This window comes from Amphiprion ocellaris, chromosome 8, assembly GCF_022539595.1.
Source record: "Amphiprion ocellaris isolate individual 3 ecotype Okinawa chromosome 8, ASM2253959v1, whole genome shotgun sequence".
In the NCBI taxonomy this organism is placed as follows: domain Eukaryota; kingdom Metazoa; phylum Chordata; class Actinopteri; family Pomacentridae; genus Amphiprion; species Amphiprion ocellaris.
Window position 1 is genome coordinate 1,373,383 of NC_072773.1, and position 24,507 is coordinate 1,397,889.

The 24,507-nt window shown below is 41.0% G+C and overlaps 1 protein-coding gene across 1 annotated transcript in view; it reads left to right on the forward strand.

The window, feature by feature from the left end:
* Positions 1-16,921, forward strand: part of plxna3 (plexin A3) — a 151,426-nt gene extending 134,505 nt beyond the window's left edge. The window contains exons 29-38 of the mRNA XM_023272695.3: positions 628-774; positions 890-1,049; positions 2,059-2,162; positions 3,068-3,164; positions 3,264-3,341; positions 4,996-5,108; positions 6,047-6,216; positions 6,289-6,501; positions 7,688-7,838; positions 8,285-16,921. Coding sequence (XP_023128463.2) covers positions 628-774; positions 890-1,049; positions 2,059-2,162; positions 3,068-3,164; positions 3,264-3,341; positions 4,996-5,108; positions 6,047-6,216; positions 6,289-6,501; positions 7,688-7,838; positions 8,285-8,380 — 1,329 coding nt within the window. The 3' untranslated portion in view covers positions 8,381-16,921. The remainder of the gene's footprint in view (positions 1-627; positions 775-889; positions 1,050-2,058; positions 2,163-3,067; positions 3,165-3,263; positions 3,342-4,995; positions 5,109-6,046; positions 6,217-6,288; positions 6,502-7,687; positions 7,839-8,284) is intronic.
* Positions 16,922-24,507: the final 7,586 nt, after the last annotated feature.

Sequence of the window (24,507 nt, forward strand, 5' to 3'; positions counted from 1 at the left end):
ACCTCCCTCATTCCTCCCTTCCTTCCATCCTTCCTTCCTTCCTTCATATCCTTCCCTCCTTCCTTCCTTCCTTCCTTCCTTCCTTCCTTCATATCCTTCCTTCCTCCCTTCTCTCCTTCCTTCCTTCCTTCCTTCATATCCTTCCCTCCTTTCTTCCTTCATATCCTTCCTTCCTCCCTGCTCTCCTTCCCTCCTTCCTTCCTTCCTTCCTTCCTTCCTTCCTTCCTTCCTTCATATCCTTCCTTCCTCCCTTCTCTCCTTCACTCCTTCCTTCCTTCCTTCCTTCCTTCATATCCTTCCTTCCTCCCTTCTCTCCTTTCCTCCTTCCTTCTTTCCTTCCTTCCTTCCTTCCTTCCTTCATATCCTTCCCTCCTTTCTTTCCTTCCTTCCTTCCTTCATATCCTTCCTTCCTCCCTTCTCTCCTTCCCTCCTTCCTTCCTTCCTTCCTTCCTTCATATCCTTCCTTCATATCCTTCCTTCCTCCCTTCTCTCCTTCCCTCCTTCCTTCCTTCCTTCCTTCCTTCATATCCTTCCTTCCTCCCTTCTCTCCTTCCCTCCTTCCTTCTCTCCTTCCTTCCTTCCTTCCTTCCTTCCTTCATATCCTTCCCTCCTTCCTTCCTTCCTTAGGAGTGTGCTGGTGAGCCTCTCTTCATGCTGTATTGTGCCATAAAGCAGCAAATGGAGAAAGGACCGATTGACGCCATCACAGGAGAAGCTCGATATTCTCTGAGTGAAGACAAACTGATCCGGCAGCAGATCGACTACAAACAGCTGGTAACACACACACAGACACAACAGCACACACACACACACATACACACACACACACACACACACGCACACACACAGTGTAACATGGCATGGTCACATGACTCCATCCTCCAATCAGACGCTGATGTGCATCCCTCCGGAGGGCGAAGCGGGGACCGAGGTACCGGTGAAGGTGTTGAACTGCGACACGGTGACTCAGGTCAAAGACAAACTGCTGGACGCCGTTTACAAAGGAATCCCATTTTCACAGAGACCTCAGGCCGATGATATGGACCTCGGTAAGGAAAACGCACAAAACTAGGATAAAGACGCAGAAAATAACAAGAAGAAAACACTCTCTGGCGTTTTACAGCTAACTGCAGTTTTATTATTGTTATTTTTATTACTGTTTTATGTATTTTTATGCAGAAAAATATCAGTCTTTGAGTTTGTTATGTTAAAATTAATAATAAAACTAGAACTGGATCTAAACATAGTGGAGAAAATAAAACTCTTGACAAACTAACTGGACAAGCTAAATGCTGAGTAGCCTAGCATAGAATAGGGTAGTTAGCATTTGGCTTAGCACTTTAATCATCCTGGAGAAAATAGTTTTGCCAGAGTACAAAAAAGAGGTTAGAGAAATATACACAATTACAGAGAGGTTAGTGATTAAATAGAAATACTAAAAAAGAATACAAAGTACAAAATGCTACGTGTCTAAGTGGATGCCAAGGAATAGAGTCTAAAAAATGAAAAGAAATAAAAAACTTTATTCAGTAAAATTAAAAAAAAATAAAACATAAGTACAAAATGCGAAGTGTAAACTAAATTCATTATCAGGTTGTTACGAAAACTACAAGAGCTAAAATGTTGGGATGCAGATAAACTGTTAGCCTGCATATGTTAGCATGCAGCTAACCAGCTGACTGCATACATGATAGCTTAGCGCTATTTCCAAGGCCAACAGTTAGCTTATCATTTGCTAACAATGCTGTTATTGGTTATTAATCAGCTTTAGGCGCATAAAAATAATGTTTTATAACCTGAACTGGTCAAACAGGGATGCTGTTGCTGCGGTCTGCCTGTAGGGGGCAGCGTAGCATGGTGCTGCTAGCGTGGCTAAAATAATCATTAAGTTTATTTGTACACTTTGGAAATAGTTTTACAAAGTGCTGTACAATAAATACAAAACAACAGTGCGTGATAAAAACAAGAATAAAATGTTAAAGTTCAAATAAAACGAAGTAAAATTCAAGTGAAAAGTCCTGATGGCTACATGCTAACGGTGTGTGTTTGTGTTGTCAGAATGGCGTCAGGGTCGACTGACCAGAATTATCCTGCAGGACGAAGACGTGACGACGAAGATCGAGAGTGACTGGAAGCGACTGAACACTTTGGCTCATTACCAGGTAATGTTTACCTGTCTTTAACCAGGTAACGTTCACCTGTCTTTAACCAGGTAACGGGTCATCACCTGTCTTTAACCAGGTAACGTTCACCTGTCTTTAACCAGGTAACGTTCACCTGTCTTTAACCAGGTAACGTTCACCTGTCTTTAACCAGGTAACGGGTCATCACCTGTCTTTAACCAGTTAACCTTCACCTGTCTTTAACCAGGTAACCTTCACCTGTCTTTAACCAGGTAACCTTCACCTGTCTTTAACCAGGTAACAGGTCATCACCTGTAAAAGCTGAAGGTTAGCAGCACCTGTCTAACTCCAGGAAGACTCAAAGACTGAAACTGAAATCTTTTCTACCTGCTCATGTTTGTGGTTTCACAGCTGTTTGGTTAAACTTCACCTTAACAACCTTCTTACTAATATTTAACTACTGGTTTATTAAACAACATCAGAGAACCTGAAATATAAATCTGTATAAAGAGCTAAACATGCATCAGTTAACTTAGCTCACCTCTTCTTAGCAAAGGGTAACAATAATATATAAATAGTAATATATTGTAATATTTTAATGAAACACAGTTTGATGTAATGTGATATAGTAGAATATATCACATTATATTAATATAGACCAACATATTGAATATTCTGGCATTAAAAATATAATGTAATGAAACATCATATCTCATAATGTGCTAGAATTTTATGATATAATGCAACATAACATATATGATACTGTGAATGTTAATGTGTACTTTGAGATAATTAATGGTTGTGTACTGAGTTCTGCTTCATTAATTCTAATAAACGAGGCTTTGACAGCAGCTGCAGAACAATCGTGGACCTCCTTCTCCGTGGGGGCGGGGCCAGAGCCGGTGATTGGTCAGCTGATTGATGCTGTCGCTCTGTGTTGCTAGGTAACCGACGGTTCGCTGGTGGCGCTGGTCCAGAAGCAGGTTTCTGCCTACAACATCGCCAACTCCTTCACCTTCACCAGATCACTGAGCAGATATGGTACAGAACCCATCAATGTTCATTAGTATTGATCGTATTGATCAGCGTTAACCCTTTACCGGCCACAGGAGGGCGCTCACCTGTCCTCTGTCCCTCCAGAGTCTCTACTGAGGACGTCCAGCAGCCCAGACAGCCTGAGATCCAGAGCCCCGATGATCACCCCCGACCAGGAGACAGGTAGAACCACTAGTACTGCCTAGTACTGCACAGGTAGAACCACTAGTACTGCCTAGTACTGCACAGGTAGAACCACTAGTACTGCCTAGTAGTGCACAGGTAGAACCACTAGTACTGCCTAGTACTGCACAGGTAGAACCACTAGTACTGCCTAGTACTGCACAGGTAGAACCACTAGTACTGCCTAGTACTGCACAGGTAGAACCATTAGTACTGCCTAGTACTGCACAGGTAGAACCATTAGTACTGCCTAGTACTGCACAGGTAGAACCACTAGTACTACCTAGTACTGCACAGGTAGAACCATTAGTACTGCCTAGTACTGCACAGGTAGAACCACTAGTACTGCCTAGTACTGCACAGGTAGAGCCATTAGTACTGCCTAGTACTGCACAGGTAGAACCACTAGTACTGCCTGGTACTGCACAGGCAGAACCATTAGTACTGCCTAGTACTGCACAGGTAGAACCATTAGTACTGCACAGGTAGAACCACTAGTACTACCTAGTACTGCACAGGTAGAACCACTAGTACTGCCTAGTACTGCACAGGTAGAACCATTAGTACTACCTAGTACTGCACAGGTAGAACCACTAGTACTGCCTAGTACTGCACAGGTAGAACCATTAGTACTGCACAGGTAGAACCACTAGTACTACCTAGTACTGCACAGGTAGAACCATTAGTACTACCTAGTACTGCACAGGTAGAACCACTAGTACTACCTAGTACTGCACAGATAGAACCACTAGTACTACCTAGTACTGCACAGGTAGAACCACTAGTACTACCTAATACTGCACAGATAGAACCACTAGTACTACCTAGTACTGCACAGATAGAACCACTAGTACTACCTAGTACTTCACAGATAGAACCATTAGTACTACCTAGTACTGCACAGGTAGAACCACTAGTACTACCTAGTACTGCACAGGTAGAACCACTAGTACTACCTAGTACTGCACAGGTAGAACCATTAGTACTACCTAGTACTGCACAGGTAGAACAACTAGTACTACCTAGTACTGCACAGGTAGAACCACTAGTACTACCTAGTACTGCACAGGTAAAACCACTAGTACTACCTAGTACTGCACAGGTAGAACCATTAGTACTACCTAGTACTGCACAGGTAGAACCACTACTACTACCTAGTACTGCACAGGTAAAATCTCTAGTACTACCTAGTACTGCACAGGTAGAACCATTAGTACTACCTAGTACTGTTAGTACTACACAGGTATGAGTACAGACAGGAGCACTGGTAATACCCAGTACCACATAGGTAGGACTACTAGTACGATTAGTACTACACATGTAGGAGTACTAGTACTGCACTTGTAGGAATGTGGATACTGCACAGGTAGGAGTAGCATTACTGCACCAGTGCAAATACTGATGCTGTCCCTGTCAAGTTTTTCTGTTGTACTAAAGTCAGTAAAGACCTTGGAGAGTTCTAGAAAGAAACCAATCTGTTGATTCCACAGAAAGAAGCAGCTGTTTGGTGGCAGGAATAATAATAATAATAATAATAATAATAATAATAATAACAGTAAAATATTATAGTGAATACTCTGATCATAAAATGACAAATATCTGTCTGGTTGTTAATCCAGGATGTTGTTGCTGTTGCTGTTGTTGTTGTTTTCAGGAACTAAACTGTGGCACCTGGTGAAGAACCACGAGCACAGCGACCAGAGGGAAGGAGACCGAGGCAGCAAGATGGTCTCTGAGATCTACCTGACCCGCCTGCTGGCCACCAAGGTAACACAACTACAACACAACACACCTAGAACACAACACAACTATAGTACAACACAACTAGAACACAACACAACTGTAGAACAACACACCTAGAACACAACACAACTATAGTACAACACAACTAGAACACAACACAACTGTAGAGCAACACCTAGAACACAACACAACTGTAGAACACACCTAGAACACAACACAACTATAGTACAACACAACTAGAACACAACACAACTATAGTACAACACAACTAGAACACAACTAGAACACAACTATAATACAACACACCTAGAACACAACACAACTATAATACAACACAACTACAACCCAACACAACTATAATGCAACACAACTAGAACACAACACAACTATAATGCAACACAACTAGAACACAACTATAATACAACACAACTAGAACACAACTAGAACCCAACACAACTATAATACAACACAACTAGAACACAACTAGAACCCAACACAACTATAATACAACACAACTAGAACACAACACAACTATAATACAGCACAACTAGAACACAACTAGAACCCAACACAACTATAATACAACACAACTAGAACACAACTAGAACCCAACACAACTATAATACAACACAACTAGATCACAACACAACACAACTGTAACACAACTATAACACAACCAACCAAAATGTTGCTGACTGATCTTGTGAAATGGATAAACCAGTTTTACTGGGAAACCACCAGTAGGTGTTGGTTGTTCACACTGTGTTTCTGGTTCTGGTCATGGTTCTGGTTCTGGTCCTGGTTCTGGTTCTGGTCCTGGTCCTGGTTCTGGTCCTGGTTCTGGTCCTGGTTCTATTTGTGTTTTGGGTTTAAACCTTAGAATGTTTTTCCAGAAAGACATCATCTGGTTCAAACTGAGACTTTAAATATCTAATCCTGCGTGTTGGTCCTCCCTCCACCAGGGGACGCTGCAGAAGTTTGTGGATGACCTGTTTGAGACGGTGTTTAGCACCGCCCATCGCGGCTCTGCGCTCCCATTGGCTATCAAATACATGTTCGACTTCCTGGACGAGCAGGCCGACAAGCGGCAGATCAGCGACCCGGACGTCCGACACACCTGGAAGAGCAATTGGTGAGAAAATTACAGGACCGAAGCGTTTTCAGATGAGGTGAACATTTCTAACGAACCGTCTCTGTTCCGCAGCCTTCCTCTCAGGTTCTGGGTCAACGTCATCAAGAACCCTCAGTTCGTGTTCGACATCCACAAGAGCAGCATCACCGACGCCTGCCTGTCGGTCGTCGCTCAGACCTTCATGGACTCCTGCTCGACGTCCGAACACCGGCTCGGCAAAGACTCACCATCCAACAAGCTGCTCTACGCTAAAGACATCCCCAATTACAAGAGCTGGGTGGAGAGGTAGCTAGCATGCGAACTAATTTATAATGCAGTGTTTGTAGCTAACATGCTAACTGATTTATAATGCAGTGTTTGTAGCTAACATGCTAACTGATTAATAATGGAGTGTTTGTAGCTAACATGCTAACTAATTAATAATGGAGTGTTTGTAGCTAACATGCTAACTAATAGGTAAATGTACAACCAAGCTATGTGAGTTGGGTGGAGAGGTAGCTAACATGCTAACCAATACATGATGGAATGTTTGTAGCTAACATGCTAGCTAATTAATAATGGAGTGTTTGTAGCTAACATGCTAACTAATTAATAAATGTACAGCCAAGGTATGTGATCTGGGCAGAAGTAGCTAACATGCTAACTAATTAATAATGGAATGTTTGTAGCTAACATGCTAACTAATTAGTAAATGTAACAACCAAGCTATGTGAGCAGGGTGGAGAGGTAGCTAACATGCTAACTAATTAATAATGGAGTGGTTGTAGCTAATATGCTAACTAATTTATAAATGTACAAGCATGCTATGTGATCTGGGTGGAGAGGTAGCTAACATGCTAACTAATAGATAAATGCACAACCAAGCTATGTGAGCTGGGTGGAGAGGTAGCTAACATGTTAACTCATTTATAGCGGAATGTTTGTAGCTAACATGCTAACTAATTAATAAATGTACAGCTAAGCTATGTGATTGGGTGGAGAAGTTGCTAACATGCTAATTAATTTATAATGGAGTGTTTGTAGTTAACATGCTAACTAAATTATATATGCTGTTTGTAGCTAGCAAGCTAATTAATAATATATATTTAACAACACTGTGTAAGCTGGATCAAATTATAGCTCACATGCAACTAATTAACATGTAGTATTTGTTGCTAACATTCAAACTAAATATTTTATCAATGTCTAGCTAACATGCTCAACACTGATCATCTAGGTCAAGAGATGGCTAACATGCTAAATAGTAAAACTCACCACTGAATGGAGAGGAAGCTAGCATGTTCATCAGTTAATGTACTGTAGATGACAAATAAAAGAGCTGTATGTAGACAAACACGCATAAATGCTGTCAGGCTGAAATATAAAATGATGAGTGTGAAGTGGAGAGGAAGCTAACATGCTAGCCAGTCTTCACATTAGCTTGGTGATATCTTAAAATCTGATGATGTTCACTGCTAACCGTGTCCTGCAGGTACTACAGGGATATTGCAAAGATGCCCAGCATCAGCGATCAGGACATGGACGCCTACCTGGTGGAGCAGTCCCGTCTCCACGGCAACGAGTTCAACACACTGAGCGCGCTCAGTGAGCTCTACTTCTACATCAACAAATACAAGGAAGAGGTGAGAGAGTCTAAAGCTGTACATTATTTTCACAAATGCCTGCAGCCAAAGCAGAGGGAAAAATACATTACAATTAAACGGATCCACCCAACACTTATTCAGAGCCAGATGTGCTCTCTACTGGTGGAGAGTTTAAACCTACACCTGTAATGTGATGAAAATGAACCTTTGGGCGCCCGTATAGCTCAACGCGTTGAGCGGGCGACCCATGTACAGGGGCTGGTCCCCGATGCAGCTGGCCCGGGTTCGATTCCCGCTCGCGGCCCTTTGCTGCATGTCTTCCCCCGACTCTTCTCCCGTTTCCTGTCTCTCTCTCACTGCACCTGTCCAATAAAGCTGATAAAAAGGCCAAAAAAATAACTTTAAAAAAAAAAAAAAAAAAAAAAGAAAATGAACCTTTTAGTTATTTGGAGGTTTAATTTCTTGCGTCCTTTGTCTGTCTGCAGATCCTGACGGCGTTGGACCGGGACGGTTACTGTCGCAAACACAAACTGAGGCACAAACTGGAGCAAGCCATCAACCTGATGTCTGGGAGCAGCTGAGAGGAGGCGAAGGACGGATGGACTGATGAACCAATGGACTGATGGGAGGATGGATGGGGGGATGGGAAGAAGGATGGGGTAGGGGGACATAAGGGCATTTAGTTTACTGAACTGTCTGAACAGTCAGCTGAACTGACAGCTCTGGCTTAGCAATCAGTCTATCAGTAATTTATTTGCCAGTTGATGGACTGATTGATTTAAAGCATGGCTGGCTGGCTGGGACCCCGACTACCTCCGTCTGGTGGATTTTGGGGTAGAAAATCAGTTTCCAAACCGATGCGGATACATTTGCAACTTCAGCGTGGAATGGAGTCATTTTGGAGGCAACAAAGAAAAACAACAAACCTTCTGGATGCATCTATCGGTTTGGATTTAATTTCACTGCAGGTATTAGCAGGGATCAACGCGAGGGGGACGTGGAAAGACCTGGAAACTACGCAAAGGACTGTGTCAGGTTAACCAAACAATACAGGAGTAAGCGACCTGACTTCAGGATTCCCAGAACTTTCTAGATGTTTGGTTGGAGAGCTAAAGGTCAAGTCAAGTTTCCGTCAAAGCTGCAGACCTTAAGGATCAAGAAACTTTCTGATGGTCAGAAGGTTGCAGTAAAGACCTACGCCGAGGCCTCCTGCAGAAGCTCCAAGCCTCTTTACTGATGTCGTCACTTTGGACCATTTATCCTCATCTTCAACCTTTAGCCTTGTCTGGAAGGATCTGGGTCTACTTTTAGAAGTTCAGGTCAACTCAAGGGAGCTGGCGAGTCCCTCATTTGGAATACCTGACCCGCCTTGAACGTGTTTCGGGAGGCTGTTTCAAGCTTTAATGAAGGAGAAGGAAGCAAATAAACTGATGTCCCAAAAAACTTATGACTTGAAATCACTGTTGAATCTTGAAAGAGGTGGAATGCAGGTGGACTCGGAGGAAATAAGGACTCGCTGAGCCGAGACTTGACCTTGAACTGTTCGGCCTCATCAGAATCCAGACGTTTCTAAGATGCTGTTTTAAAGAACCTCTCAAAGTTTTTCTCTGGACAATCACTCTGTACCACAGCACACTGAGCCCGATGCCTACTGACCGACCAGTACCTGTGTCCATAACCCACCCGGCCTCCAGTTTCCTCTCCTTTCCTTCTGTCTTTGCTTGACCTTTTCCCTTCTGCATCTCCTTTCCTTGTTTCCTCTTTCACCCCACCTTCGATTCCTCCTCCTCCTCGACCCTGCTCCGTCATTGGTCAATCGTGCTATTGGCCAGGAAGACTCTTTAGTAATGTACTGCCCGACCAATCAAGACTGTGGAATTCACCAGAATTGTGAATGATTAACTAGAAGTAAATAGAAACAAATATAGAGTTACGTTTTGAATACATTCCAGCACAGGCACACAGGCAAGATCTGTAAATATGTATGTTGAATTTTTCAGAAGTGAAAAACTCTCAAAAGTGGACTACCCGGCATTTTTCAGGACCAGAACACCCTAGAGACGGGGTTCTGGATTCAGCACTAGTCTGCAAACGTTGGCGCTGTTGCTGCAGTGTTTATCGTCCGACCTTGCACATACGCCCACATACAGCCATGCTTTACAGCGCCATGCTAACCGTGCCCAGGGGGAAATACTGTGCAGAGCTACAAGCCCAGTGCCATGTAAAGACCGGACCGGATCACATCAGAACTGGACCGGACTCGGACCAAATCCGGATCGAAAACAACCCGGAACAGAGGTTTAACCGGACCGGACTCAAAAACTTTTAAGACTTGTGGCCATAATTGTAAGCAACAAAAAAAAGAAAGATAATAATAATAATGATTACAAAGTATAAAAAAAGAATACAAAAGAAAGGAAAAAATATGTTAACATGTAATAAGAACTTTGTGGATTTGACGGTATGGATTTTAGGGAGCTGAACTTGTATAAAGCTGAACGTTATGCTACATCAGAGTGTGGGGAAGGAAAGAGAGCCAGAAGACGGATCGACATCTGACCAAACCAGCCGCATCTTCACAGCATCGGATCGGACTGAAACAAACGAGGCTTTCAGATCTGCATGTGGAGAACTAGATGGACATTTTGGTACTTTTATTTGCCAGCTGGATGTTTGAACAGAAGAGGAGAGTTGGGTGGAGGTTTGGGTGGAGTTCGGAGGGTTCAGGTTGTTTTGAATGTAGCTCCAGCAGCTACATCCAGAAGGAGAATGAGGGATTCTGCACTGTCATGATAATTAGCTAAAGTTACGCCCGTAAACAATGATTGGACCAACTGTGAAACCAAAACACCAAACCCAGTGTGAAAGATTCCTGTTCTCTGCAGACCTGAACCCTCCCAAACATCTGATTTCTGTGGTAGAATATTTTCACTTCACATAACTGGCTTGTAGATATTGTTCAGAAGTTCATTTTTCAGCCTACCGTTTGTCCAAACTGAAGTTTTGTAGGGCTATTTAACCTTTTGAAGAATGTGCACCGTCGTTTTTAGTTCCCAAGCATTTTTTTTATTTCTCCAATGAGCTCAGATTGAGGAAAACGTCCATTTGTGATGGCACTGAATCTTTTGATAGTTTGGACCACGACGGATCCAACAGTTGGAAGGCTGGGTTTGGAAATGGAAATGCCTCGTCGCATTCTGGAACTGTCTAGTCTTTCGATCCAGGTTCTGGTACTAGAACTAGTTCTGTTCTGGATCCATGGAACCACTCATTTCCACCAGTCTGGAGCAGAAGCAGGACTAAAACAAGATGGTTGATCGTGTTCTTTACCTACAAATAGATCATTGTTTCCATTCACCGTGGTTCAGGCTTTAGGTTCTTGTATTTCATGGTTACCAACATCAAGCAACTTCACAGGTTCTCAACCACTTTTTAAAATATTTTTTATTGGAAATTCACAAATGAGAACCAATTTTGTGTTGGTGGAAACACAGCTGACAAGCAGTCGCCATGAATGGGACTGTAGACTGTAGATTGTAGATCTCCACCTGTTTGGTACCGGCAGGTGAACTACCTGTAATATCTTCAATTTCAAAGACTTCCTGTTCCCATTTTTAATGAGGATGATGAGTTGAACTGCTTTCTAGATGTTCCTCAGCAGAAACTGTGGAGCACTGATTGGTTTATTAATCCAACGGCAGGATGAAATGGAACCATCTCTATGTAGAAACCCGTACAGCCGGTGTTTGACTGAAAATGTTCTGCCACATGAAGCGTCTCTCTTTTGGCTCTCTGTGATGCCATAAAGCTACAAAGCACTTTTTTTTTCTTTCTTGCTGATGTTTCACTGTCATTTGAATTTTTGGGGCCAAAAGGACCTGAGTGAGGAAGGATGGTGGGAGGAAGAGGAGGAGGAAAGGTCCTGATAAAAGACTGCCTTTTAGATGATTAATTATAGAAGAGGGAGGGAAGCCACTACATACCAATACCACTGTTCATCCTCGCTGTGTGTCTGTTTTGCTGCTGCTGCAGTGGAAACTCAGCCGTTAAATCGCTGATCGTATCTGCAGCTCAATTAAAAATCTTTCTCTGTACAGTCGCACTGTTTAAATCGTCCGATCTTTATCTCCCACGCTTTTGAAATCTCAGATCCTATCTCGTTTTATTTTTTATTTAAATCAGATCCTCAGATCGCCCTTTAAACTCAAAGTTGTGTTTAATTGTGTCCTCGTCGCCATTTTGATCAGAATTTACCTCTGATGGCGTGAGAAGGGAAAAGACGAGGAAACTCGTTCTACATGCTGAAGGCTTCCTAAAGGTGAGGAAGGAGGAGAGCGGGACCTGGTTTTCTTCAAATGCAAAGAGGAGAAATAAATGTTAGAGGATGAGAAGAGGAGGTCAGAATGTGTGTTTGCATGCTAAAGCGAGAGGAGGGATGGAGGATACGCTGCTGGAATACTGAGGAGGAGGAGAAGGAGCGTCATCCATCAAACCGCCAAGAGAGAAGCTTCCAGACCAATGTGAAAACATCAGAAACATGTCGGTGGATGGAAGGCAGCGGTTTGAGGGTAGAAATAACCGATGATGATGATGAAGAAGAAGGGCAGCTGTCTGCTTTTCATTCTACAGGAACACGATCTTAGTCTGGAGGACGTGTTTGAACGTTCATGCAGGTAGTTCCTGATTTAGTGATGCCTTCAAATGGAATCCAGATAATCCGTCACGTCAACACATTCATCGTCTATGCAACATTTTCTGGTCGCATTGTTTGGAGATGTTTCCAGCTTCTCATTTGCATAAAGTTCAAGTCTAAACTAGTTTATGTAAATCAGAGGCAACCTCTAATACGAACTTTTAATCTAAGCGTTTTCGAAATCCAGATTCAGAAGTTCCTTTTTCACCTCAGATGTTCTAGAAAGCGCATTTTTCATAAAATCTTGAAATAAGTTTCAAAGCAAACCGCCATGTTGGTTTGAAATCGAGGAGTAGGATGTGCTGGCAAGCACCTGTCAGTCATCTTTCGTGGCCCCGCCCAGTCGAACGTCAATCGGTCGTCCAACACTTCCTGTTTAAAAACACCGCTGTGGTCTCAAACCATGAGACGCCACAACATGCAGGAACTTTCAGGTTATTTTGAGACATTTGCTTTTTTCCAACCTAAAGAACCAAACATGTAGAATCTCTTTAAGGATCGTCGTCAGGATCCTGATGTGAAAACAATAAACACATTAGAAACCAGCGTCAAAAATTATTTAATGACCATTTTAACTTTTAAAAACTTTCTAATTATTTCTGCCATTTGTTAGCATTAGCACCAACCCTTTAAATGACGCTAAACTCTTATCAGTGTGACGTCCACCGTAGACAGGCCTCGGTCTAATGAAAGAGAAAATCGAATAAAAGAAAGGATGATATAGGAACCTTTATGATAACGTCTAAATTTAACGTTCGGTTGTTTTCCCACTGTGGCAGCAAGTGTGTGTGCACATTTTACCATCATTTCCATCCTCTGAACACACACACACACTCAGCTGGGAGGAGGCAACACAGACTGAAGAGGCCAGTGGGAGGGCCCGGTCTAATTCCTGAAACAATAAAAACAGGGATTGGATTGATACCTCGTTTTTAGCTGCATCCGTCCACACAGCGTTTAACGAGCTCCAGCGGTGAGATATATTTATTGTTTTCTTTTAATTTATTTTTTATGATGGCTTTTTATTTATTTTGGGAGGATGTACACAGTTGTATCAGTTTGTACAGCGTTAAAGAGAAGGAGGAGCTGCACAGACACATGTTAACATGTCCTTTTACATCCATGTACGACTGTGAAACGACCACCAGAACCTCACCAAGTTATCCTTCTAAACAACACATCAAACTGGTTTAATGTTCCTTCTGATCGTCCAGTTTTGGACCAATGAGACGCAGAATTACGTGTTTAAAAAATGTGTAGAAAATCTGAGAAATGTGAGGAATGGTTGAGGTTTTGGTCGTTTCCCATCGTTCACGTCATCAAATTCATCCATGTGTGCGATTCCTCCGAGCCTGGAGGTCGACTGATCGATGGATTTGACTGGTCAGACTCACTTCATTCATCCAGTCTGAGGAGTCGTATGAACTGTAGAAATTGTTCGGTTCTTCATCCAGACGATGTTTTCCAGGAGTTCAAAAGCAGAGAGGGGATCAGGGAAAGACATCAGCAGGGAAACAGACCATCCCAGTCAATGGGCCAAATTCTGATCTCTGTTGGTAAAAAGTGGAATCTCCCAGTTTAAAGTCGAGTTTTTGTACTACTACCAAACAAACGTTCTCTCAGTGGATGTTATTTCTGGGAATCTTCCATTTGGAGCCAGTACTTCTGTTGATTTACCCTCCATAGTGGACTGGCAGCTGATCTGCTGCTGGTGTGAAATGGATTTTTTGAAAATCCTGTTGGGCAAAATGACAGTTATTTTTCCATTATTTGGGAAAATCCATTTATAACCAGCAATAGCGACCAAAGGAAGCTTCTGAAATTGGGCAATTTTAATATCAAATCATTGAGAAATGAGTGGTTGTCAGTTAGTACGAAAAGGATTTTTAAAGGAATGTTTAGATGACAATAATTATAGGTTACATTAACGTGATCTTGGCAGTTAAACCTGGAAAATGTTGCATAAATATGAGAACTTCAGAAGCATTTTATCGTGATCTCCCATTGAATCAGTTAAATCAGTGGAAAATTATTCACCACCATCAGCTATGAAATGGATTTTTGAAGAAAATGAAAATATGGAAATGTGTAATATGTACATTGAATTTTCATTGAAAATCAATCTTTCCTTGATTTTGAATGACAAATTAGACATTTTTATCAATTATTATTAACCAGTTTTGTTTGTTGGAGGTAAATTGTACATTCATAACTGGTGGGATCTCTCACTGACTTCTATAGAAATCAGAAAGTTCCATTTTATATGAACAGGAGATGAAATTTAGAAGTTGCTTCCCTGCTGAAAACATTTGCACTGACCTCCTATTGGAAACCAATGGGAGCCAACTGACCCCGCCTCATTAAGCCCCTCCCACCCTGCAGACTCCTGTCAGATGGTTGGCTGACCGACAGCGAATCCCAGCGGGCGTCATTGTACCATAGCAGCAGCGAATCACTGGACTCCTCGCCGTGTTGGACGTGGAGTAGGATGTCTTTATTGTATCATAATATGATTATTATTACTACGATTATAATTATTATTAATATTCTGAGCGGGCGCCTCTCAGCCACCGTAGTGTCAGGACCCAATTATCTGTAAGCACTTTTCTGAACAGAGATTTTAAAAACATCCAAAAAGGTCCTTGTTGGGGTCCCTGAGCCGCTGGTTGAGAAGCGGCGCTCACGCTGGATCTTGTGTCTTAGTTCCGGATGGGATTGTTCATTCAGGCGGCACTGCAGGTGTCGGGTCGCGAGGCTGTAATGTCACAAATTAATGTTAAAAAACGGCCGCATCAGTTCAGGTGTTTCAGATTTGTCCGAGTTTTATTTGTTCATGAAGGAACATCCCAGAGGGAGTCGGCAGCAGTTAGAGGTTCAGACTTGACAACATAAATAACCAGCCAAGCATGTTGACGGTTTAAAGAATTTACAAAACCACCATGATAGCTGAAAGATAAAATGAGCTAAAAACAAGTTCAAACTCAGCTTTTCCACCAATACGGCAAGATAAAGATTGTTTTTTTTTTTAAGTCATTGGCTGTTTACCTACAGATTGAAAAACACATCGTCGGCTAGTAGTTAGCTGCTAGCTAGCATTAGCAGGTTTACGTAAGGTGATGTTGTCATATTCGGATCCTTACTTTCATTTCACTAAAAGCTCCGTTGTGCTTCAGTAAAATTCACCATTTGTAGTATTTCTGGTCACTAACTACCACAGAACAGGATCAACAAAAGAGCTTCACCGCTAAACAGCTGTTTGATTCAGAGCACAGTGCTGTTAGCGCCACCCTACTGAGAAATGTAGCTGTACTTGTAGCGACAACACTTTCTAATACTGTTAGCTAGCACCACTATTACCACAAAACTACTCAGAAATGTAGTTAAACTAAGAATGCTATTTGTACCGAAACTGCTGCACAACACTGTTAGCTAGCTAGCTAGCACCATTACAGTTAAGCTAGTAACACTGCTGCTGGTAACAAAACCACTGCCTGGCACTGATAGCATGCTAGCACTGTTATTACCACTGAGGAATGTAGTTAAACTGGTGAGAACCATTTTACTTTACAGAACCGTCTGTAGTTCTACAAGTTGTAATGTTACTGGTTTTACTACATTTAGTTGTAGCTAAACTACCAGTCAAAAGTTTGGACACATCTTCTCATTCAATAGTTTTTATCTAATTACTTCCTACATTGTATATTAATACTGTAGACATCAAAACTGTAGAAGAATACATGTGCAATTATGTTGTAAACAAAACACTGTTAATCTTCAGTATTAATCTAAAATGTAGAAAGTAATTAAATAAAAACCATTGAATGAGGTGTGTCCAAACTTTTGACTGGTAGTGTACGTGTAATTAAACCAGTAAGTACTTCTACTTGTAGCGACACCATTGCCATCATTACATCTAAATATATGACAACTCTTCATGCTACAAATACCAGCAAATAAAGGTCATATCGTGGAAAGAGAACAAATAAAACAATAAAATAGAAACGTTGAAGAATGTCCTGACAGCAGAGCCTCGACCAGCTGACTTTCTTTTTTTGTTGAATAAAGAATCTGATTCTCGTAAATAAAAATGTGATGCTCAGATCCTCTCGACTCGCTGCCCTTTGCTCTGCAGTGCCGCCGTTCATCACTCTGGCTGGAAAAACTTTATTTCCTTTGTTTTCACTGAAAACGCAGAAACACGTCGCCTTGATACTTTCCAGGACGTAGTCAGGGCCCATTTTTTGATACCATTTGCCATTGCCTTGTTTTTATTTTTTTATTTTTGCTGAGTTAAAATGTAATGATGATGATGATGATGATGATGAATCTTTCATGTAATAGCCTGTGTCAGTTTTTATATCATTGCCATTGCCTTCTGCTGAGTTTGTATATTTGTGTGATTTCACTAAAGTGTAATGGAAAAGTTGGACTCAATATTTGTGCTTTATTTTATTTGTGACACACAAAAAAATGTCCAAACCCATGAAGGAGTGACAGAAATGGCTTGAAATGTTTTCTGAAGTTCTAATCGGAGTTTTGATGCCTTGTAGATCAGTTCAGACATTTTCTGCTCGTTTGAGTCGACTTGAGGTTTGGCCTCCCGCTGCGCCGCCGTCAGCCATCAAACGCTGCCAAGGGTGTAGGCTAATTAATGGAGAACAATGATTCAGGCTTTGCGGCGCTTATCGGTGTGGGCAAGAAAAGACTCGTTATCACAGGTTTGCATTATCAAGAAACGGTCTAGATTATAATACGCCAGAGGCCGCGGCGGAGAGAGCTGACGAGTCCGGTGGAACGACTTCACCGTATATTAAAGGTCGGCTTTGGAGGAATCAAACAGGAGGATTTTATGAGCTCAGTTTCAGCCGAAAAGGTAAAAAGACCTTTTAGAATCTTTCACATCCTGAGAATTTAACCCTGAACCGAAATCTGAACTCTTTTAAGGGTCGTTGCTCATTTTAGAGCTCAAACCAGCAAATAGTAGAACTGTTATTTAATGCACATTTGACTTCAGATTAATCAACTAATCTCTCGAAAAAGAAGAATTTATCATTTTAATTGGTTAATCCATTCTGGCATTATCTGGGTTAATTTAATAATTGCATCATTAGGGAATGTCCTCAGATGAATCTGTAAGTGGTTACAGATATATATGCTACCATTCAAAAGTCTGGGGTCACTTAGAAATGTCTTTATTTTTGAAAGAAGAGCTTTTTTTTCAATGGAGATAACATGAAATGAATGATAAATCCAGTGTAGACATTGTTAATGTGGTAAATGACTATTGTAGCTGGAAACAGCTGATTTTTAATGGAATATCTCCATAGGGGTACAGAGGAACATTTCCAGCAACCATCACTCCTGTGTTCTCATTTCATTTATTTATTAGATATTAATGAACATTCAGTCTCATAAGTTCACACAAGGTTGCAGTAAACAAGCTGGATTTAGCACAAGGCTAATTTCCATCTGTTGTCCCTTCCAGAACTACAAGAGGAACTTGTCAAGGGCCTGTGGGAGTCTCTCAAAGACTGTTAGAACCAGGAACCAGAGGTTACCTAGAACTTGATGAAAGACCCTGTACCCCTCTCACATCACTCCAAGGTCCTTAAACTACTTCAAGGAACTATAAAACCCTCTGGTTTCCCAAAGAGCCACATGGTGGATGTTTAGAACCTCTTGAAGAACCTAGAAGAGCTCCTCGGTGATGTCTGGAACCTCCTTTGTAACCTTTAGATCATACTTGGGGAACTTTGCATCTTTGGAAACCTACATGAGGACCTCCAGATATGCCTCAAAAAGTTAGTTTCCTTCTCAAAAATTCTGAAACCCACAACATCATTTGAAGGACATCTGGAACCTTCTCAAGAATCTGAAAATTCCCCCAAATTCTGGTGCTACATTGTGTTAGCTAATGGTGTTGAAAGGCTAATTGATGACTAGAAAACCCTTGTGCAGTTATGTTAGCACATGGATAAAAGTGTGAGTTTTCATGACAAACAGGAAATTGTCTGGATGACCCCAAGCTTTTGAATGGTAGTGTATTTAATGTATGTATATATATATATATATATATATATATATACTTTTTATTTCCATTCAAGTTTATTTATATAGTGCAAATTCACAAAATATGCCATCTCAAACGCTTAGCATAGTAAGGTACAGACCTTACAAATTATAAACAAAGAACAGAGAAACCCAAACAATCCAATATATATACACTACCATCACCCAAAGATCCCAAACTTCATCAACTCCCACTTTTCTCCATGTGCTAACATAACTGCACAAGGGTTTTCTAATCATCAATGAGCCTTTCAACACCATTAGCTAACACAATGTAGCATTAGAACACAGGAGTGATGGTTGCTGGAAATGTTCCTCTGTAACCCTATGGAGATATTCCATTAAAAATCAGCTGTTTCCAGCTACAATAATCATTTACCATATTAACAATGTATACACTGCATTTATCATTGTTTATGTATGTAAGTATTACATTCATAGTTACATTCTATTTTGGGTTTAAAAGATCTTTAAAGTTTTCATTTTTCTCTCTAAACCTGCAGAAACCCTGAAATATCTGATCTGTGCCTGAAGTCACTCCAGATTAGTTATGAATCATGTTTGTTCTGCTATGACATGAACCCTGGTTCCTGTCAATCACTGTGACATCACAGCCCATCAGGTAGTAGGTGGGCGGAGCTAAAAAGCAGCGCCTGTCAGGACTTGAGGCTCGTTAGCGTGATGAGCTACAGCAGAGAAACAAATGAGCTCCGCTAAAGATCACAGCGATGATTTGATTACAGCTCTGTGTGTGTGTGCGTGTGCGTGCGTGCGTGCGTGTGTGTGCGTGTGCGTGTGCGTGTGTGTGTGCGTGTGTGTGCATGTGTATGTGTGTGAGTGTGTGTGTGTGTGTGTGTGTGTGTGTGTGTGTGTGTGTGCGTGTGTGTGTGTGTAAAGCCCTGAGTCAGGTTGTGCTGCCAGTTAACCAGCTGCTCACTCAGCATCTACAGGTGTCTCACACACACACGTTTGTCCATGTGTCTTTGTGGGGGCCTTTCTTAAAGTAGGCGTCACGCTGAACCTGGTTCTAAGCAGAACCTGGTTCTAAGCAGAACCCTAAAACCAGCTCTGAACTCACAGACAGCTCACTGTCCAAAAATGTCCCTACTTTATACATTTTTTTAAAAATATCCTCACTCTCTAAATATGTATTTCCTTTTAAAATAAATGTTTAGATATTTGAAAATGTCCTCACTTTCCAAAAAAAGTTCTCACCATATCTACAAGCAAATATTTTTTCAAAAATGTCTTACATTCTAAGAATACTTTTATTTTTCAAATAAATTAAAATTTTCTTAAAAGGACTTCAATCTATATAAAAGAGTAATTTTCTGCAAGTGTCTTAACTTTCCAAAAATTTTCTTACTTTGGTTTTAATAAATATATCTCTTTTTTGTATGTCCTCACCCTATAAAAATGTTCTGTTTCTAAAAATGTTTTCACCTTCTAAAGTACTCTTTTTTTAAAAAAAGTCCTAAAAAGTCATCACCGTATCTATAAGCAAATAGCTTTTCAAAAATGTCTTTATATTCAAAGACTGCATTTACTTTTTCAATAAATATTTCCATTTTATTAAAGGGGCGTCGATTCATAAAAAAGCTTAATTTTCTAAAAATGTCCTCTTTTTGCAAAAATGTTCTTACTTTGTTTTTAATAAACAGAACTTTTTTATGTCCTCACCCTTTAAAAATGTCATTTTTCCAACAATGTTCTCATCTTGTAAAGTGTACCCAATCTATTTTTTTAGTCTTAAAAAGTCCTCATCGTGTCTACAAGCAATTTTTTTTAAATGTCTTTTACATTCTAAGATTTTAATCTAGTAAAAGTGAAGTAATTTTCTGAAAATGTCCTCAAATTCCACAAATGTCCTCATAAAGTCCAGAACTCATTGAGGTCCCCACAAAGACAGGTGTATGAGAACACACACACACTCAGCCACTCTCCCAAATTAACCGTTAATCATAAACGCACAAACCGCTGAGTCATGAGTTTGCTGGTCTCTGCAGCTGCACACACACACACACACACACACACACACTCGCGCTGTGTTGGTGGTCCCGGTAATAATTTTACTGTAAGCGTGTTTCATTTTTCTGCTGATGTTTGAGTCCAGAGACATTTGATCAAACAGTTTAATTTTGACATGTCATGTGATCTGAATGATTGTAGCCGCCTGTCGATGACTGAAACAGGAAGTCATCACAGGACCAAACACCTGCTCACTCAGCAGGACGTCCTCAGATGGTTCCAGTACTTAAATCTTCATTATTCACACGTATGAACACCTCAACATATAAACATTATCATGAATAACAGGGGAGGTTATAGGTCAGAACTAGAAGCATGTTAGCTTTAGCCTCAGTGTGTCAACTTTAGCCCCAGTCTGTTAGCTTAAGCCGTGTTCTCTTAGCTTTAGTCCCAGTCTGTTACATTTAGCCCTGATCTGTTAGCTTTAGCGTCAATCTGCTAGCTTTAACCTCGGTCTGTTAGGTTTAGCCCTGTTCTGTTTGCCTGAGCTCCAGTCTGTTAGCTTTAACCCCAGTCTGCTAGCTTTAGCTCCAGTTTGTTAGCTTTAGCCCTGTTGTCTTAGCTTTAGCTCCAGTCTGTTAGCTTTAGCCCCAGTCTGCTAGCTTTAGCCCTGTTCTGTTAGCTTTAACCCCAGTCTGTTAACTTTAGCCCCAGTCTGTTAGCTTTAGCCCCAGTCTGCTAGCTTTAGCTCCAGTCTGTTAGCTTTAACCCCAGTCTGTTAACTTTAGCCCCAGTCTGCTAACTTTAGCTCCAGTCTGCTAGCTTTAGCTCCAGTCTGTTAGCTTTAACCCCAGTCTGTTAGCTTTAGCCCCAGTCTGCTAGCTTCAGCCCCAGTCTGTTAGCTTTAGCCCCAGTCTGCTAGGTTTAGCTAACACAGCCCCTCTGTGTTGCCAGTTTTAATCTCAATCTGCCAGCTAAAGATTCATTCTGTTCACATTAGCCGTGTTCTGCTCTGCATTCTTTTAGTTTTATCCTTGTTCTTCTGTTAGTTTTAGTGCCATTCTCCTAGATTTGGCTATGTTCTGTTAGCTTTAGCTATGTTCTGTTTCACTTTGACCATATTCTTTGAGCTTTAGCCTAAAACCGTTTGACCCATTCTGTTAACTTTGGCCCAGTTCTGTCAGTTTTAGCTTGCTTCCTTTCACTTTACCCACATTCTTTGAACTTTAGCCTTGTTCTGTGTGCCCTCTTCTGTTAGCTTAGTGCCTTTCTGTTAACTTTTGTACTGCTGTATTAGCTTTAGTCTTGGTTTGTCGTCTTTAGCGTGGTTCCTTTAACTTTAGTCCTGTTCAGTCATCTTTTGCCTAGTTCTGTTAGCTTTAGCCACATACTTTGAGCTTTAGCCTTAAACTGTTTGTCACATTATGCTAACTTTAGCCCTGTTGTGTTAGCTTTAGTGCCATTCTGTTAGATTTGGCTATGTTCTGTTAGCTTTAGCCACATTCTTTGAGCTTTAGTGTTAAACTGTCTGTCCCCTTCTGTAAGCTTTAGTCCCATTTTGTTAGCTTTAGCCCTGTTCTGTTAGCTTTACCCATGTTCAGTCAGCTTTAGCATACTTCTGTTAGCTTTAGCCTCATTCTGTTAGGGGTAAGTTCATTCTTTGAGTTTAGCTAAAACTAACATTCACACTGGTTCGATAAGTCGTAATCAATGAAGTCAAAACGAATCAAAACTTCTCCCAAAGAACTTGAAATTATTCAAAAATGACACAAACCTTTCACCAAAACTTCTGAGTTTGTTCAAAATAACTTAAAACTCAAACTGATCCACAATCAAAACCTGTCCTAGTCTTAGACGAGACCTAAAACCTGTCCTAGTCTTAGACGAGACCTAAAACCTCTCCTAGTCTTAGACGAGACCTAAAACCTGTCCTAGTCTTAGACGAGACCTAAAACCTCTCCTAGTCTTAGACGAGGCCTAAAACCTTTCCTAATCTTTAGAGGAGACCTAAAACCTGCCCTAGTCTTAGATGAAACCTAAAACCTGTCCTAGTCTTAGACGAGACCTAAAACTTGTCCAAAGCATCTTAAAGCGAGTCAGTAAAGACTCAAACTAAAGACTAAAGACTCCAACTGTCTCCAAACTTACTCACATCTATCCAGACTGACTTTAACCTTCGTTGGTTCGTGTCTCTTTGTATCAGGACTGACTGACTCTGACCTTCTTACCATGTTTCTGGTGCTACTCGTGCTCAGTGGCTGTGAGCTCATCGACAGCCAATCAGAAGTGTTTCTTGTGAACAACGAGGAGTTTGATGTTTTGGTCCTGGAGGAGCTCAGAGGATTGGGTCAGAGAGTCGGAGGGTCTCTGAGATGTATGAATAAATGATGTCGTGGTGGGAGGAGCCCATTAGCCAACTGATAGCAGCTGCTCCCTCATGGATCTGTTATCTGTTCTCGGCTTGTGTTTGTGTCTTTGTCAGGATGATAAAACTCTGCAAACACTTTGTGTCTGATTAACAAACCGCTGAAGGTTTTCTCTGTTCGCTGCTTTGAAGAGAACTCTTTGTTGAAACACTTTTAAACATGTTGGTGGAACAAGAACAGATGTTTGTCCAGAAACCATCGACCAGAGAATCTCATTCTGAAGTTACTGTGAAAGTGCAGCTAAACAAAATCATACAATAATATTAATAACAGTAAAATGTTTCTATCAGGCAGCACCACAACATGTCATTCTATGGTTCTTCAGTTTCATTTAGCTTTGATCCAAAGCGACGTACGTCTGAGAGTAGATCCAACACCAGCAAGGATCTAGTCAGGAGAAAACAACCTGGAGAAGAACCATAAAACAAGTTCTAGTGTGTCATCTCACAGCACTTAGCTTAGCAGAGTGCAGACCTATATCTATAATTACAATCAGAAAAGCCAACAATCCAAAGATGCATTTCAATTCCCGATGAGCAACTGTGGGAAGGAACCAAAAACACAAACACAACATTCAGCAGGTTTAACCACAGGATGTCAGTACACAGTACACATAGAAGATCACAAAGACCCACAAACAGACACACAAAAGACCACAAAGACCAAAAACAGACACACAAAAAAATTTAAATAGAATAGAATAATTTTGGGTGGTTGGGACACCGACTAAATGCTGAACTTGAATCTATAAAAAGATACACAAACACCACAAACAGACACATACAGATCTGAAAAAGACACAAAAAACGAAATAGAATATTAAATTTACTCTTTTGGTTGTTTGGGGCACCGACTAAATGCTGGACTTGGAGGGGAATTCACAAACACTAGCAAAAGACACAAATACCACAAATAGACACATAAAGATCTGAAAAAGACACACAACAAACGTAAATAGAAACTTTGTAAGTTTCCTCCTTTGGTTGTTTGCGGGACCGACTAAATGCTGGACTTGAACAGGGACCCACAAACAGCCACACAAACATGAGAAAAAGACACACAAAGACCGGAGCAACTTGTGTAGAAACCAACAAAAAGACTAGAGACAGGCAAACAAAAACCACAAATGGACATACAGATCTGAAACAGATACACAACAAACCTAAATAGAATATTAAGTTTATGCTTTTGGTTGTTTGAGGCACCGGCTAAACACTGGACTTGGACAGGGACCCACAAAGCAGAAAAACCAAAAGACAAAGACACACAAAGACCAAAAACAGATACACAAAAACCATAAGTAAAATATTTAGTAAGTTTTCTCCTTTGGTTGTTTGGGGCACAGACTTAACACTGTCTTTGGATGGGAACTCACAAAAACCAGACAAAGACACACGAAGACCACAAACAGACACATACAGATCTGAAACTGACACACAAAAACCATAAGCAGAAAATTTTCTAAGTTTACTTCTTTGTTTTTTGGGGGGCACTGACTAAATGCTGGACTGAGTTTCAAAGGGAGGGACTCACATGCATCAGCATCATTCTC